This window comes from Phoxinus phoxinus, assembly GCF_949152265.1.
Source record: "Phoxinus phoxinus genome assembly, chromosome: 1".
In the NCBI taxonomy this organism is placed as follows: domain Eukaryota; kingdom Metazoa; phylum Chordata; class Actinopteri; order Cypriniformes; family Leuciscidae; genus Phoxinus; species Phoxinus phoxinus.
The window spans coordinates 12,414,561-12,433,954 of record NC_136876.1 but is presented as its reverse complement, the minus strand read 5'-3'; the positions used below and the strand labels follow the sequence as shown (position 1 = coordinate 12,433,954).

The 19,394-nt window shown below is 38.7% G+C and overlaps 1 protein-coding gene across 1 annotated transcript in view; it reads right to left on the bottom strand.

Moving 5' to 3' along the window:
- Positions 1-19,394, bottom strand: part of sphk1 (sphingosine kinase 1) — a 33,403-nt gene that overhangs the window by 12,393 nt on the left and 1,616 nt on the right. The window contains exons 3-4 of the mRNA XM_079617581.1: positions 3,309-3,458; positions 78-172 (exon numbers count right to left, since the gene is read on the bottom strand). Of these exons, the coding sequence (XP_079473707.1) occupies positions 78-172; positions 3,309-3,458 (245 nt within the window). The remainder of the gene's footprint in view (positions 1-77; positions 173-3,308; positions 3,459-19,394) is intronic.

Here is a 19,394-nt window from a genome sequence, read left to right as displayed (position 1 = left end):
CACATGAGCTGGATGGCCAACACGCACACACACGCACACACACACACACACACACACACACGCACGCACACACACACCTCAAACAGCAGCCCGTCTCCAGACAGAATCACTAAAGCGTCCCACTGCGTCAGGTCGGCGTTCCTCACCAGATCTCGAGCGTGATTCGGGCGCTCTGTGTGGATCATACATCATATTTCAGTCCATGAGTCAGTTAATATACTTGAGTTAATGCACTTCATGAGCAGATCCTCTCTGCTACATTAAACACGTCTATTAGACCTGATGCTCCTGCAGAGAGAGATCTGGTAACATCCTTCACAAAGCACTCTTATTCTTCTATCATTGAGGGACTGGTAGAGCTTTTATTCATATTTTGAATAAGCTATATATTTTCTGGTTTCATTTTAGTTTAAGGTTTAGAATTTATTCATTTTTATTTTATTTTATTTTTTATAGCATTTGTTCGTTCAGTCTCAGTTTGAGCTTCAGTTGACATTTAAAGTAGCTAAGTAAAATATATATTTTTTAAATGGTTTTAGTTGACTATAGTAACCATCTCAACAGTAATACCATGGTACTCTTTGATGTAAACACTACTATTATGCTTTATATACAGTGTGTGTATATATATTATTATTATTATTTTTTAAATAACACTTTTATTGCATGAAATTGATCAAAGTTGGCAGTAAAAACATTTATAATGTTTCAAAAGATTTCTGTTTCATTCTGACAAATAAAATGTATCATGTTTTCCACAAAAATATTAACTGTTTTCAACACTGATAATAATCATAAATGGAGTAATGATGCTGAAAATTCAGCTTTGATCACAGGAATACATTACATTTTAACATATATTCATAGAAAACAGCTATTTTCAATTATATTAATATTTCACAATATTAACGTTTTACAGTATTTTTGATCAAATAAATGCAGTCTTGGTGAGCAGGAGAGACTTCTTTCAAAAATAGAAATACCTTACTGACTCCAATGATACATGTTTTTTTTTACTAAACCTGCCAAATACTTTTTGAATATCATTGGCTCTTATGCAACTTGCTTGTGATGTTCCTCATTTGTAAGTTGATTTGGATATAAGCATCTGCTAAATGAAAATATGTAAATGATACAGTCGTATATACTGTAGAAATTGATTTATGAGCTCAAGAAAAATGCATGAAACTCCTATAAAAGTATCACAGTGCAAGTAAGTCAGAAGTGTGTGTGTTTGTGTGTGTGTGTGTGTGTGTGTGTGTGTGTGTGTGTGTGTGTGTGTTTGCACTTTGCATTCTCTCAGCTTTAGGCATTTCTGAATCTTGACTTCTGCCTGACACACACACACACACACACCTGTGTCCTTCCCGAAACCTAAAAACCAAGAGGAGAAATGCTGGGTGTGGATCAAGCAGTGTGGGACGCCGGCAGTTGCCCCATAACAAAAACACATATTGCTTGGAAATAGTGACGGTTCTTTGATCATAATGCATATATTTGAACGTAAAATAAAACGATTAAAGACAACAAGGAGGATCACTGATATACTTTAAAATATATTTCAGCATTTTGTTAATCGCCGGCCTACTTCCCCTGAGTAACTTTACCCCAATCCGATCGCGGCTCTCCCGGTGTTAGTGTTATTCCACAAGATTTATGGATAATATATTTGATTTATAATTATTAGATTATTTTCACATTTCACTTACCCTGCTGTGCATGAACACAGCTGTTCCTCAATTTGTGTGGAATTTTTGTCGCCAAAAATGACTAATTATCTCCTTGGGAATGTCTGACACCGGTGCATACACACTGACGTGCCAGGCGTAGCAACAGTAACCAAGGAGGGCGGGGCTTATTCACAGCATAGTGACCCATGTTACTGATCACACGCGCGCGTTTACGTTCAAACAGCAAATATCTGCTTCACAGTGATGTCATAGAAGATCTCCTTTCAGAGATCAGTTCTTAAAAGAACCATGTTTTCTAAAGAATGTCATCTAAAGTATCTTTCCAATTCACCCTCTGCAGGGAGTTTGATTGACAGGCGATCTGACCAATCATAATCCGCCCTTTTTGTCGGACAAAGCAGTCAGGAGAGTTAGTAGATTAACATGGGAGGATTTGAACTTGAGAAGCGGAGTGTACTGACGCCTTTCCGCGGTTAAAACAACATTCCTTCTGATGTTCATTCATGTTTATTTGATGCTATAAATGAACTAGAAGGAAGAGATGATCGGTTCACGAGCGGCTTTAACTGATGCTCTACAGCGATCTGTCAGACTCATTAAAGAGCCACAAAACGGTATTTATTGTTTATATTTCTTTTTAAAAATGACCAAATGTAAAAGGTGAGACTGTTTAATATCAAAAGTAACCTGGTCTGTGTCTGTCAGCGTGTTGTCAGTCTCCTCTCTGCTCCGCGATGTATTGTTCACTGCGTGAGAACATGGTGTGGTGTGAGTGGCGTAGCTTGTCGGACATAGCAACAGTAACTAAGGGGGGGCGGGTCTTTGCGAACGGTCAATTAAGAACCTTTTGTGGAATGGAAAGATTCTATGGATATTAAAGATTCTTCATGGAACCATCGATGCCAATAAAGAACCTTCATTATATCACTATATAAGTTGGAACACAAAGGGCACAGAGAGAGTAAATCATGCACACAACAAACACACACACACACAAACACTGAACATTTGACTGATGGGTGTATAAATAGATCCATCAACAGCATCAACACACACACGATCAGTCGCAGCATCACTCAAACCCCCCCCCCCCCCCCCCCCCCCCTCTCTCTCTCTCTCTCTCTCTCTCTCTCTCTCTCTCTCTCTCTCTCTCTCTCTCTGGTTACTCTGAGTTCACAGTCTGACAGTGAAGCTCTTCATCTCTTGTCATTGAGTGTTTTTCACTCATATGTGACTAATAGTGTGTTTTATGTATAAGGCAACAAACTATAGTGATGCAGGAGCTTGTGTTTTACAAGTCTATAGACTCTAAAGATGAAGAAAACATACAAAACAACTTCAGCCCCACACAGATCAACCGCTGTCATAGTGGAGCCACAGTTTGAGGAGAATATTTTTAAAAACTTCAAATCATTGAGTAAAAAAAACACGTCATACTGTGTGGAACATCATGCTTTCTGTAGATCATCTAATGCCATTCATCTAAAGAGTGAATCAGTCTCTGAGAAATCTTCTCACACTCGTGTGTGTGTGTGTGTGTGTGTGTGTGTGTGTGTGTGTGTGTGTGTGTGTGTGTGTGTGTGTGTGTGTGTGTGTGTGTGTATGTGTGAGACACACCTGTGATGACGAGTGTGTGTGGTATATCTGCCTCAGTGAGCATCCGCTGAACGTGGCCGTTATAGAGAGCCATCGCTTGGCCACGCCCACTCTGAGGATTGACCAATACCATCACGCCACACGGGCGGCCGACCTCAGAGAACAACACACCTGAGAGAGAGGGAGAGAGAGAGAGAGTCTGACAAACACATTTACATTCAGAATAAAAAATAAAGTCACTATTATCGACAATAAAGTCGATTATAAAGTAAAACAAAAATGTTTTATAAAGTAAAACATAATAAAATAAAACAATCATACAATAAATCGAAAAATACAATAATATTAATTATAAAATAAGTAAATAAATAAATAAAGATTAATGTAACCATAGCAAATATTATTTATTTATATTATATCAAATAAAACACATTGAAACCATAGAAACCTATGTAATAATAATAACAATAAACATAAAATGTAATCATAGCAAATATAAAATAAAATATTATAGAATACAATACATTAAACTGTATTTCGCTTTCTCGTGGATGTTAATAACAAATGTGGTGCCAAAAGTGTAACCCGTTGTGTGTGTGTGTGTGTGTGTGTGTGTGTGTGTGTGTGTGTGTGTGTGTGTGTGCGTGTGTGCAGAATGAAACATTTAAAACATGTTTAACTGTTTTGAGTTCAAGACGAATATCCCACGTTTTTTTCTGAGTTCCGAGGAAAACACTTATTGTATAAATAAATGTAAAAACGCAAATTAGATTTATTTTTAAATTCGGTCCCACTTTATATTAAGTGGCTTTAAGTACTATGTACTTACATCGAAAAATAATTACAATGTACTTATTGTGTTCATGTTTTATTGTAAAACACTTTTGCTGCTATTGAGGTGTGATACGGTAAGGTTAGGGACAGGTGTGGTGGTATGGTTAAGTTTAAGGGTGGGTTAAGGTGTAAGGGAAGGGTCAACTGTGTAATTACAAATGTAATTAATTAATGTAATTATGTAAATGTGATTATTAAAAATGTAATTAATTAATTTCAATGTAAGTATATAGTGCTTAAAGCCACTTAATATAAAGTGGGACCTTAAATTCTTTTATTTTATTCACATTTTTCCTTTTCACGCATTATAGTGATTTCTCTATCAGATTGAGCTAACTAATTTCCTTTTCCTCTCGGTCTGGTTGTTTTGTCCTCGGTAGGTTGTAATTGGCTGTTGAGAACATGATTTTTAATCTGTTTAATAGGTTGTGTGTGTGATACACACCGTGAGAGTAAAGAGCGTGGCCTCAGGCAGGATCACACCCCAACAGCTAAACACACACACACAGATGCGTGTGTGTGTGTGTGTGTGTGTGTGTGTGTGTGTGTGTGTGTGTGTGTGTGTGTGTGTGTGTGTGTGTGTGTGTGTGTGTGTGTGTGTGTGTGTGTGTGTGTGTGTGTGTGTGTGTGTGTGTGTGTGTGTGTGTGTGTGTGTGTGTGTGTGTGTGTGTGTGTGTGTGTGTGTGTGTGTGTTACACCCAGCCGGATCAGCTGGACGGACCTGTTTCCCCGGGAGCGGTTTACACGCGGGACATTGTGAATATGTTATTATTTTTTAAGAATATTTTATTATTCTTGGCTGTGTCTGAAATCGCCCCTGATACCCTTTTATAGAAGGAACAGCCATTTGTAGTGATGTCTGAAACCATAGTGGACGTTATCGAGTGCACTCATTCAATCCCACAATGCACTGCAATAACGAGCGTACAACTGATGTACACTCGACGGCTATAATACCCATAATGCACTGGGAGACTCGAATTAATTCCCACGTCTAACCAGAAGATGGCGCCGCAGCCGAATCATTTATTAATTTTCCAAACCGATGGTCCAATGTGGGTACAGCGTAATACCATACAGGTATAAATACATTTTTACTTTATTTATTCAATTTGGTTAATTAAGGTTTATAGATAGTTTCCACAACATAGTTCAAGATAAAAACAAAAAAATTATCTTACTACTAGAGCTGCTAAGTTTCAAATGATTATTAAACAGCACAAACTATGCAAAGCGGCGCACTCGGTTTCTGAATTCCCTCGTTCTCATTCACTCCTTCAGGGGGACGATATTAGTGGAGTAATGGGGGGGGGGGGGGGGGGGGGGATAGTGAACGCATCGGGGTGAGTAGTGCTCCTTCAGGAGGAAGAAGCACCGCGAGACACAAACCCTCAGAAAGAAACACCTTAACTGTCACAAAAGGGTTGAGTGTCTCAAACGGGTTGTGGTTCTCTAGTTTCACCGGAGCACAAATGATTCATGATCAGGTTTGGTTGCCGCTCATCTATCGGGTTAAAGGAATATAAAGTTAAATAATAAAATAAAATAAATTAAACAAAATGTAAAAAATACAATAGAACACAATACATTAAAACTGTAGCAAAACCTTTCATTTTGAGCTGATTTATGAATACTAGCGCTGCCTCTGTAACTCATGCAAACTCAGTGAGTCAGTGACAATAAATCAATAACCATTTTTTTCTTACATTTAATTAAAAACCTACATTAATCAAATTAAACTCATTTGTTAATGGAACGTTCTTTGATTCTAATGTTATTCTTGACAAATGTGTGAGAGAAAAACATTTTTCTTGTATAAAATGATTTAAAAATAAATAAAAATGAATATTATAAATAAATTCAAAAACATAGATTAAAGGGGGTGGTAAAATGCCCTTTTCACAAGATGTAAAATAAATCTCTGATGTCCCCAGAGTGTGTGTGTGAAGTTTTAGCTCAAAATACCCCACAGATATTTTTATAAAGCATGTTAAAGTTCTCACTTTTTGAGGGTTTGCATGAATGTATGTTGCTGATGTGGAGTTAACGATCTTCAATTAACATATTCTGTTATGGTAATCTATAAATCGCTCGTATAGGAACTGTTGTGAGATGCACACAGAGGGACTTTCTATTGCATGTGAAAAGACGGATGCTAAAGTTTGAGCTGACTCACAAATGTGCTCGACTACAACAACTCTTCCTCTTCTCTTCTCAACATGCAGGACTACGTGTACCAGCCGTTTGTTGTAGTCCTTTTCTTTAATAGCAAATATCTCCCTTTGCTTTGAACTTTGAGCGTTGTAACTTTGAAGATGTTGTTTAAGCTCAAACAGCAACATTACACACTAACTAAAGTTAGAAAAGTGAAATCATACTCAACCACCTTATATAAAAATAAGAGTGCTGCCAAGTTGAATAATCGCTATTAATCGCACCTAACATAAAAGTGTTATAAATAAAAGTTTGTGTTCATGTAATATATGTGTATACAGTATATTTATAATTATATATACACAAACGCAGAGGTGGACAAAGTACACCACTTTCTTACTTGAGTGAAAGTACAGATACTACTAGTCAAGTATTACGCCGTTACAAGTAAAAGTTGTAAAGACCGATTTTAACTTAAGTAAAAGTACAGAAGTACTCGTTTTTAAAAGTACTTAAGTATAAAAGTAAATGTCAATGCATTGTTTTATTATTGTTGCATGTACTGTAATACGTACAGTACCGTATGCCTCTGAAACTATCCCTGCCTGCCTACTCTCATATCAATACATTTATTTCTATAACACAGTTCCTGTAGTGGGATTGAATAAATCACTCAAGAACGTCCACAATGGTTTCGGACAAACAAACGGCTGTTTCCAGTTTTTGGGCTTTTAGTATGAATATGTTAGCCTTACTGTTATAGTGTGCTCCAAAACAATGACAAAGTCACATTTAGAAGACCAAACCCAACGTTAAAAATTTAAATCATGTTGATGTCAGAATCCGATGTCAGATTGACGTTAATCTCCAACGTTGGACAGACGTTGTATTGTGGTTGAAAATCGGTTGACGTCAGAAACCAACATCAGTCGAGTTCTGGCGTCAACCAGACTTTAATTTCCAACCAAAATGCAACCCAAATCATCCCTGACGTTACTACTCTCTCTACTCAAGGCCCTTGACAGAAATGTAGTGGAGTAAAAAGTACGATATTTGTCTTTCAAATGTAGTGAAGTTAAAGTAAAAAGTTTCCAGAAAAAATAATACTCAAGTACAGTAGGCTACAGATACTCATAAAGTGTACTTAAGTACAGTAGCCTACTCAAGTAAATATACTTTGTTACTGTCGACCTCTGCACAAACGTTTATGTTATGCGATTAATCGATTTGACCGCACTAAAATAAAATAAAATATACAAGCATTTAAATAAACTTTTTTTTATTTTTTATAAATACATTTATAAATACAATAAAATCTTAAAAAACAGACTTTCTATAAAGACAATAAGATCCTGAAAGTCTTCTGTTTTGCAGGATTTTACCACATTTACGGGGGTTTAAAGCACTCTTCTTCACACAACTGTGGTTAAATCCCTGTAACGCCTGACTTGTTGCATTAGTAAACACAATCTCTCCGCTTCCTGTGGACCGAGTCTTCGCCAGCGGGAGGCGGTTGAACCCGAGCCGCATCCGAAACCCAGAACCCTGTAATGAGCTCCTGCGGGTCAGAGAAACCTGACGAACAACAGCGCTCTGTCACACACACACACACACCCGCTGCGCTCCTTCATATCAGTCAGTGATTAACATTCACTCAGCAGCTTCACACACACATAATTAGCACTTGAGCCTCTGACTGAAATTAAAGCGGTTCAGCGTCTCAACTCAAATAACCAGCAGAGACTTTCATGATGAGAACGCCACGTTTCTAAAGCCATGAGATACTTAGACACTGCCTATGGGGAACCAAGCTGCAGAAATGAAGTTCATTCATAATGAAGACATCGCTAGCATGAACTCATTAACATGTAATCACGGGTGTTTTGGGGGTTAAATGTGATTTATTCGAGGGCTATGCTACGGATCTGAACTATCTGGAGTCTTGTAAAGTTAAAACTTAACATCCAAAACCAAAGAGCCAAAAACGAGCATGTTTGCAATTCTACAAATAGACAGAGAGAGATGTGTGTGCGTGTGTGTGTGTGTGTGTGTGTGTGTGTGTGTGTGTGTGTGTGTGTGTGTGTGTGTGTGTGTGCGCGCGCGCTTTACATTTCTTACGCTGGTAAAGCAGAATCATAGCGGCTAAACTGTGAACATATGGTGAGATACGGAGGTGTGTGTGTGTGTGTGTGTGTGAAGACGCAAATGTAAGTAAACAAAACTAGAGGTTTTTTTGCATTTCATGGAAAGAGGGCTTCCTCTTGCGTACCTTAAAACGGCTAGATCTGCTTATTTTTCAACCCTATTAGAAGAAAGTAAACAAAGCCCTAGGTATTTATTTGGTATTTATTAAATCATCTAAATTGACAACGTGTATGTTAGACCCTATACCGACTAAGCTGCTGAAAGAGATGCTTCCAGAGGTCATAGATCCTCTTCTTAATATTTAATATTATATTAAATATTATCCTCTTCTTTGTCTCTAGGATACGTACCAAATTTTTTAAGCTGGCTATGATTAAACCGCTTGTTAAAAAAACAGCAACTTGATGCTACAAAACTAGTCAATTACAAGCCGATCTCTAATCTGCCATTTCTGTCGAAGATATTAGAAAAAGCAGTATCCTCACAACTGTGTTCCTTTCTTGAAAGAAATGATATCTGCGAGGATTTTCAGTCCGGATTTAGACCGTACCATAGTACCGAGACAGCTCTCGTTAAAGTCACAAATGATTTGCTCTTATCATCCGATCGTGGTTGTATCTCTCTATTAGTATTACTTGATCTTAGTGCTGCATTTGACACCATTGACCACAACATCCTTTTAAATAGACTCGAACATTATGTTGGCATTAGTGGAATTGCACTAGCATGGTTTAAATCATACTTATCTGACCGTTACACTTTGTACACTTTGTACAGTTGTACAGTTTTTTTACAGTTTGTACACTTCCCATAAATAAAGAAGGATAGTGTCTATGCTAATATTAGTCTCTCTGTTGATCCCGAGGTTCACCGCTGTCCGCCGTATCCGGATCTGATGAAGGACCTGCGCCTCGACATGACGACAACGCAGTCCTGAAGTGTCAACTCTCTCCCCTGTGAAGGATCCCTCCCTTCCCTTCATCTCTGTACAGATAAAACGTTGTTGGGATAATTCCGGTTCACATGGATATGCGGAAGCGATAAAAAAAATTCTGTATTATACATTTTTCAAGTTTTGTGCAAATGAGCGGCCGGATCGCATTAAGGGTTTTCTGTTAGAACGGTGTCGTGTTAGCGGCTAACCCTAATAGCGGTTAAGCTAATGATCTTTGCAACAGAAGTGAATCAATCAAACTAACTTTAGCTGGACTTTTTGATTTGATTTATTCAACAATAATCATAAACTTATACAATCATGCCAGAGGCAGTTCATATACATTTGAATACAATTTGCTGAGGATAAAATACACAAAAAAGCCTCAGGTTTATTTCCATTGTGGTCCTCTACTTGCATAAAATGAAACGAACAGTTCAGTGGGAATAAAATCAAAAGCAAGCAACTCACACCTTACAAATTCTTATGGGATCCTAATTGGAAAGACATTTTTTAACTTCTCTTCTAAAGGGCCATGCCTCTTGTAATTGTTTTAAATGATCAGGCAATTCATTCCAAGCAACTGCACTCGAGTATAAAAACGAATTCTTCCCAACTACACTTTTAAACCGGTACAAATATATATTATTTATCCTTGCCCTTGTAGAAATACAATGAACATCTCTCACAAAAACATAGTAGTCATACAAGTATTTAGGGACAGTTCTCTGAATTATTTTGTACACCATCATAATTTTAATAAACATTACTCTTTTATCCACTTTTAAAATACCCAATTCCCTGAAATGGTTATTATTAAGTTGCATACGAGGATGCAACCCCAGAACGATTCTGCACAACCTGTTCTGAGCAGTCTGTAATTTATTTTTAACATGTTTTTTAGAGCCACTATACCAAAAAGTTACTGCATAATAGAAATTAGGTTTCACTAATGCACCAGCTAACATTGTCATTGTTTGTTTATCTAAATAAGCAGCCTGTCTTGCTAAAAATTTTATTCGATTATTTATTTTCGATAAAGCTACAGCTGCCATACTATCTCCAGTCATTTTGTTATCAAGAATACATCCCAAAAATGTCACTTCTTGTTTAAAAGTAAAAAACTCATCTCCCACCCTTATTTCTGAATTGGGACATTTCTTCAGTTTTGCAGCAGAACCGAATAAAATAACCTCAGTTTTCCCTAAGTGCAAAAATAGCTTATTTTGAAAACACCACTTACAATAACAATGACAATAACTTTATTCTAGAGCGGCTGTAAAGCCAAAACAATCTCTGTTACTGTAATCTCCTATTTTCACTGTAAAGGTCCTTGCACACTGAGTCCGAAATTTCTGCACGTTTAAAAAATAAATATGCACTGCCTCTGAAATTTTCATCCGTCATAAAAAAATTCGGAACGGGTTACATTTTTTTGCGTTTTTCGCATCAGAGCCACCGAATGATGGATACGGAAAAACGCATGCGGAAATTTAGTCTGCAAGCAAGGACCTTAAAGCTGCTTTGAAACAATCTATATGGGTAAAAGTGCTACATAAACGAAGGTGTGTGTGTGTGTGTGTGTGTGTGTGTGTGTGTGTGTGTGTGTGTGTGTGTGTGTGTGTGTGTGTGTGTGTGTGTGTGTGTGTGTGTGTGTGTGTGTGTGTGTGTGTGTGTGTGTGTGTGTGTGTGTGTGTGTGTGTGTGTGTGTGTGTGTGTGTGTGTGTGTGTGTGAGAGAGTGTGTGTGTGAGTGTGAGAGAGTGTGTGATTACACACCTCTGTTGTGATGTGTAATGTGTCAGTAGAAACACCTGAAACTATTCACACAAAGCCACAAGCATTCAGAAACTCTCTGAATCTCACTAAACCTGTCAGGAACACGTCCAGGTCATATTTCACCAAAAACACAAAACACCACGAGCAACAGGAAGATGCAGAAGCGGTTACATTGGTTTGCATTGCAGCATTATTTTCATGCCAGCGAAACACTACTTGATCAGGAGTGACAGTAAAGACTGTCCTGGACTAATATACAGTAAATGAACTCGGTTTAATCTTCTCAGTTATACAGTGAGATTATAAAGTCACACTGTAAAAGCAGCTTCATCCACTGTGTGTGTAACATGTTCTTAGCGTGTTCTTGCGTGTCTTTGTGTGATGAATCTCATTGTGTGTGTGTGTGACAGTTGTTCATTCATTCATCCTTCAATGGTTTAAACGACAGTCTTTAGAGAGAACGAGTGCCAGACTTGTAGAAAAATGAAGCAAGAAGGCCATTCTTTGTGTTCAAGTCTTGCTGACCTTTTTTGTAGAAGATGGAGGAGGTGAAACATCCATCATAAATCATCATCTGGAAACTCCTGAAAAGGAGAATTACTGCCTTCTGAGAACGGCACAATGCAGGAGAGCCTGAACACGCGAGTGTTGGAGAGTTCAGCACTTCATTATCACTGACGCTTGACTGACACTCGTAATTAAAGCCTCGAGACCTCAGCTCGTTAATCAAATCAATATCTCAATATTAATTATGTGGGATACTCATAATAGCGTGTGTGTGTGTGTGTGCGTGCGTGCGTGTGCGTGCGTGCGCGTGTGTGTGTGTGTGTGTTGAATGCATCATTAAGCTGCATCAAATCAATGTGTCAGCAAAATAACTGCTTTTCATAAGTCCTTATGACTGATATACATTAAAATAAAATGATTATATATAAATACATTTGAAAAATGTAAATAAATAAATAATTAAAATAAAATAATAAATTTAAATTTAATTATTTTAAATAAAGGCTAAAATATTAATAAAATAAAATAATAATTAATATAATTTTTGGCCGTCACAGTATACAACACAACACAACACACACGCACACAATGATCAACACAGTCCGGCGTCTGTTTGTGTGTGTTTAGTGAGTGTTTATCTGTTGGGGTGTGATCCTGCCTGAGGCCTCGCTCTTTGCTCACGGTGTGTGTGTGTATATATATATAACCTTCGGTTAGTGTGATTTTACTGCATTTAAGCTGTTTTTAAACACTCACTTTATCACATAATATTCCTCCTGCATCACAGCAGTGTATTGGTGACACACCGTGAGCGGATGGATGGAGTGTGTTCTGGCTGGCGGGCTCATGGGTATCTGATCAGAAGCGGCCTGACAGCATCATGCCACACAGCCGAAAGGTCAAGGGGTCAAAGGTCACCGAGATGAAACACTAGAGGACCCTTCAGGCTTTCACATAAGAAGATATAGATCCACACACACACAAAGTGCACGTGTGCCTTAGGGGATTACCATGAGAGTCAGGCTTCAGTATTCACCATCTCTCTCTCTCTCTCGCTCTCGCTCTCTCTCTCTCTCTCTCTCTACTGAAACTGTATCTAATTCAACGCACGTTCAGTCAGTTCAGCGCTAATGAAACTCTCCTGAGTTCTGCATGACTGCAAATCATTAGAGAGTCCGTCTGATTTCCTTCTGAAATTACTGAATGTGAAAAGCCTTGGAAAGTCCATGGATGTGATATTTAAATGGCATGGAACATTTCAGTTGGTTCATAAGTTATGGGTCTATCTACTCATTATTTTACACACAATAACAGAATACACAGTTCTGCTCATGGATATCTAGCGTAGGCTAATTTATACACAAGGTTTCTGTTTTACCGCTGTTAGTTTTTGTTTCCTTTGTTCCTGGTCATTAGTTGTCATGGTTTCTAGAATGTTGTTGTCATAGCGACTCCTTGTTTAATTGATTTGATCCACCTGATCCTTGTTTAGCTCTTGTGTTACTGTGTTATTATAGCCCTCAGTTTGAGTCATTCTTTGTCCGTTCTCGTCGCTGTATAGTTTGGTTGTGTTTAATCCCTCGAGGAGTGTTTTAGATCTTGCTCATTTCGTCCATTACCCAAACAATAGCCTCTGCACGTGTTTTGGGGCCATTTCGAGAATATGTGAACTGGGTGCTATTTCACTGTGGATTCCCCTTCACCATCGGTGAGAGCGAGGACGATCTAAATCCACCAGCATCTGCAGTCGACCCAGCACACTCCTCTGAACCCACCATGAGCCTAAGTCCACCGCAGACACAGACCCCGAGCCTGAGGCCATGTCCATCCTGAAGTCAATACCCGCTGTTAAGTCTGACCAGGTGTGTGAGTCGGTTCCAATGTCTGTGGAGGGATTGTTAGTGGAGCTGGATGATGAAGAGTGATGTCCTGCCCATCCTCCAGCCTCGTAACTCTGCATTCCTCTGCCTGGATTAATGGATTCTCAGATTTCCTCATATTCCCAAGCCCTTCCTCCTTCACTTGCTCCAATTCTCCTCGACTCCATCAGTCCTGCCCAGCTCCCGTTCTGGGCTGTGTTTCCCAAAAGCATCGTTAGCCAACTATGGTCGCAAGTTCCATTGAACTCTATTGATAACAGAACTTGCGACCATAGTTGGCTTTGGGAAAAGCACCTCTGCTCGTCTCCGCCGGTCCCACCAAACTTTCAAGTCTCCTAGTCCCCGTCGGTCCCATCTGACTTCCTAGTCTCTGTCAGTCCCGCCCAGCTCCAGTTCTGCTTGTCTCCGCTCATCGGGCTTCCTTGTCTCCTCCAGTCTCTTCTCTCCTGGCTTCCAAGTCTCTGCTTCATCTCTGGTTTCTCCCAGCTAAAAGGCACTTTCGTTGCCCCACCCCAATTATTATTTGTTGCTGATGGACCGCCCAGCCTCCCATTCTCTCCTCCTCGATCGACTCCATCCAGTTCCTCGGCCATATCTTTGCCCCAGCTGCTCGGAAACACCTTGGGCTTCTCAGGTGTCAGCGCCCCCTTGGTATGAGGATTTGCTTGCTCCGCTTTGGGCCTCCAAGCCCATTACTCCACCTTGGCCAATTGACCAGTGGACTCCTCCTTGGGTCCTCGTTCCCTTGGCTCCACCCGGAACCATCGTCCTTCCGGTTTCACCGGGCTCCCTCGTTCCTCCAGCTCTGCCTGGGTCACTCATCACTCTGCCTCTGCCACGGACTTTCCTCCACCCCTTCGGTTCAGTAGTCCTCCTCCTTCTCTCCGGCTCCTCATCAGTCCTCACTTCCACCGGCTCCACCTCAGTCGTCTGACACCCTGGCTCCACCTCGGCTGTTCATCACCACCGTGGATCTGCCTTGGCCTCCTTGTCCTCTGATGTCGCTAGGTCTTTCTAGCTAAGCTAGCTAGGTCTTTCTGTCCGCTAGGTCATTGGACTCTGTCTGGGTCTCCACCTCTACCGGCTTCACCTCTGTTAGGTCGGCTCATGACATCACCCTGGCTTCTCCCTCCTTCGTCTTGGATCCTCCTCCTCCTGGCCTCGATCAAGATCATCCCATGGTCTCTTCCTCCGCCTACTCCCCCATGGACCAGTAGTTTTGTTTAGCCCCCCTTCCCACCACCAGAGTTTTGGCATCCCTCCCCCCACTTCGGTAATGTGATTGCATACGGTGCCTACTGTGGAAGGGTGTAAATGTTTTACCGGTGTTAGTTCTTGTTTCCTTTGTTCCTGTTCATTAATTGTCATGGAATGTTCTCATTTGTTGTCATAGCGACTCATTGTTTAATTGATTTGCTTCACCTGCTTCTTGTTTAGCTCTTGTGCTACTGTGTGTTTATAGCCCTCAGTTTGAGTCATTCTTAGTCCATTCTCTTCGCTTTATAATTTGGTTGCTTCTCCGTTATTATATTGCTTAAGTTGTTAATAAATATGACTGCTGCGATTAGATCCGGTGTCAGCTCTGCCTTTGCTGCAACCTGATTGTGACGGTTATTAGGTGGCTCAAATTAGGGCTGTAAACAAATCCAAAATAAAAGTTTGTGTTTACATAATATATGTGTGTGTATTGTGTATCATTATTTTGTATATATAAATACACACACATGCAAGTATATATTTGAGAAATATTTGCATGTATATACTACATATATATTTTTATATGATTTATATTATATATAAATAGAACTATTTTATATATAAATAACACATTTTTCTTAAATGTATACATGCATGTGTGTGTATTTATATATACAAAATAATTATACACAATACACGCACATATATTATGTAAACACAAACTTTTATTTTGGATTCGATTAATCACGATTAATCGTTTACAGCCCTACTGTAGCTCAAATATATTTCGTAAAGTCGGCCTATCTGTTTGATGTTAGTAACCTTGCAAACTTGGGCAAATCCATTTTTTCATCCTCTAAAGCATTCGTTGTGTCGACCTGCTACCTCATTAACAGACTTTTCCACACTGACTAATACAAAAACTCATAAAATCATCCATTTAGATTGCCGATCAGCAGATCATATTTCCAGTTTAGTGTGTGATATGGATCAGACAGTTAGTGAATACTGTGAGTGGAGGATGGAAAATGGATCACAAATTTCTTTTTTTACTTTTTAATGGAAAAAGACATTAGTGGACCTACGATGATTAAATAATGCACCATATGACCGCTTTAAAATTCTCCAATACTCCCACCCACTGATTACTGTAAACTTCTAGCACAACAGAAAACAGCACGACCCAAAACCCTCCCTCCACGAAAACAGAAACTGTTTACACTGCCATCATCTTTGTGCTTTAAGCATCGTGAAAGATTCTCACGAGAGTGTCTCGGGGCATCTCAGCTTTCAGAAAGAAGAATGAATCACGTTTCGCCATTATTTTCTGGTTCATAATACAGAGCTGGACATTTTCACATGTGACAGTTCTGTGCCATACAGGAGAAGAGGCTCATTTAAAATGCATGCATTCTGTTAAATAGTGTATTATCGTCTGCTCGGGATCACACATGCTGAAACAAGCTCATCAATTAAACATGTGAATGCAGAGTGACTGAGCCAGCGAGTAGTAATGCCACGCTGTGCCCGCAGCACACACACTGCACATGCCACTATCTGAGAGCCTCAAACGGATGAGGAGTGTGTTTTATAGGATATTCAGACGGCCTCTAACCTGTCAGTTTAATGCTCAGAGTCGCTATAAACCTGACAGCAACCGGCCAGGAAGCATGTATATGTGTGTATATATATATATATATCACCAAGGTTGCATTTATTTGATCAAAAATACAGTAAAATCAGCAATATTGTGAAAAATTATTACAATTTAAAAACATGCACAACTAGTAACTCAGAGTCGCTATAAACCTGACAGCAACCGCCCATATATAAGTATATATAGGCCTAATCACCAAGGCTGCATTTATTTGATCAAATATACAGTAAAATCAGCAATATTGTGAAATATTACAATTTAAAATAGTTGTTTTCTATGTGAATATATTGTAAAATGTATCAATATTTGAATTTTTCAGCATCATCAGTCTTGAGTGTCACATGACCCTTCAGAAATCATTCTAATATGATGATTTAATGATCAAGAAACATTTCTGATTATTATCAATGTTGAAAAGAGTTGCTGTTTGATTTGTTTGTGCAAATTGTGATGCATTATTTTCCCAAAATTGTTTGATTAATATATAGTTCTAAAGAGCAGCATTTATTTGATTAATATTTCTGATTAATAGATACTACGTTTAAATCACACAAACGCTGGCAAATCTATCATCCTGAAAAGTAAGTGTACTACTAAAAATACTAATAAAAGGTATTTATTTTAGTGCTGCAGGATTTACTTGTTTACATTGACACGTGGAACTTCAATATTTATTTATAATATCTAGAATGCTGATATCGTCGTCTTTAATTTGTATAAATAGCCTACCACCGGCTTGCATGGGCTGCAGAAATACTCAGAGCTACATAGAAATCTAAAGATAACAACCATCATAAATATGCACATACGTACATGAATATGCATTGTTATGAATTCTTTGATGTCAATGGAGGGATGTTTTTTGCTGCGAGGAGTTATTTGATTTGGCTCGTTCTTTTCATCCCTAGTTCACAAAAAAACGTGTTAACCAGAACTCTGAGTAACCACGATAACAGAGTCGTCACTGAAACGACCTCACGTGTGTGTGTGTGTGTGTGTGTGTGTGTGTGTGTGTGTGTGTGTGTGTGTGTGTGTGTGTGTGTGTGTGTGTGTGTGTGTGTGTGTGTGTGTGTGTGTGTGTGTGTGTGTGTGTGTGTGTGTGTGTGTGTGTGTGTGTGTGTGTGTGTGTGTGTGTGTGTGTGTGTGTCAGAAACAGAGGATCTGTCCTGAACGGGATCTGACAAAACTCACAGGAATAGTCTGTCCTATTTTTATGCGCTCAAAGATTTAAAGAGCTGAATTGTTAATGCACGACACAATTACAGTATCTATTGCCTAAATCGTGCCAGAACTTCTTTTTTTTCAACATGCATAAAACAACAGCCCACAGTTAATATTAGTGGTGTTTGCTCATGCAAAACTTGACTTTGTTTTGTTATTTATTTTTTCAGCAGTTTTCTGGTCCGGCAAGTGAAAACGGTGCGTCTGATCGGTTAGTAAAGTAACAGGACAACAACACACTTGATATAAGGAATCACTTTAACGCTGCAGGACCAACTTTTAAAAATGCTGGGTTGTTTCTACCCAATTTTGGGTCAAATATGGACAAACCCAGCCGTTGGGTTACATTTTAAAATTACATTTTTAACTCAACGTTTGGGTTTGTCCATATTTGACCCAAAATTGGGTAGAAACAACCCAGCATTTTTTAATGCAGACAGTATTATTTTGATTAACCCTATAAATATGAAATTTGATGCACAAATTTATAAAGCCTTTAAATGATCAACATGATCAAAACAAGCTGAAAAACCTGTTGCACTACATGCCTTCTGTCGTCCGATTAATAGTTCAGACTTTATTAGCGCGTAAAAGGCCTTTTCGTGTAACTGCACAAACGTCCACCGTGTCTTTCTGCGGTCAAATCTGCACTGATTTTTATAAAGTAAACATAAAGTAACTTTTGTATTGTTAGTAATATTTCAAGACGTGCTTTTAAGCAAACTTGATTCTCCATTCATAATTTTTTTGGTAGAAAAAAACACATTCAGAGATGTGAGTCTCAAATATGATCATCAGGCTTTTGAGGAACGTTTATTAGTTCATCTGTCAATCATCATTGTATGTTTTAAAACTACAGTGCTTTGATCATAAAACGAAGTAAATATCATCTTACTAAGACCTATTGACTAATATTTATATGCATTTTATGTTAGTATCTATACACTCTAAAAATGCTGGGTTGTTTTAACCCAATTTTGGGTCAAATATGTAACTTTGGATCAAAAATGCAATTTAAAAATGTAACCCAATGGCTGGGTTTGTCCATATTTGACCCAAAATTGGTTTAAAACAACCCAGCATTTTTTAGAGTGAGATCTAACTGATTCACTTTTTGTAAAAAAAAAAGTAATTATAATTATTCACCTAGGCTACATTAAAATTGCCTATTTTCCTCCTCAATTATATATTCTAACACTTGATGTGAAACACATGATATCCGATTAAAAACACACGCACACTTTTTAAAAGGCTCAATAAACTAGTTCTGTTATTTGATAAGCCAGGCTTTTAAACCCCCTCAGTGTTGGACAGATGGGGATGGACAGTCCCATATGAGGCACCTCATGCCCTCTCAGCATCTCTCCACCTGTCCATCACGAGCCAACGAAATCAATATTACCACCACAAGATCATATCTAGCTATATCAGATGTTATTTTGGCCTTACCTAACCATTCATGATCTGACCTAATAGCCAGAAGTAAAACTACGACATGAATGGCATGAACTACAGTATAACCGTGACCCAGCAGGTCAGACTGGTTCAGTATGTGATCATCTGTCACATTTTCCTCCTGGCAAACCGTCACACATTATCCTCACACGTTAAACAGGTGAGACCGCATGTGAATGTAAGGAACACAGCCAAGTATTTACCATAGTACTGATTGATTACCATGTTCACATAGCCTACTATTTGCATTGTAGTCTGTATTTCTAGCTACTTTTTATTAGTCACTGGCTAAAGCAAGTTCTAATTGGACCTATATAATGTTTACTAAAAGTGACAGTAACACAAT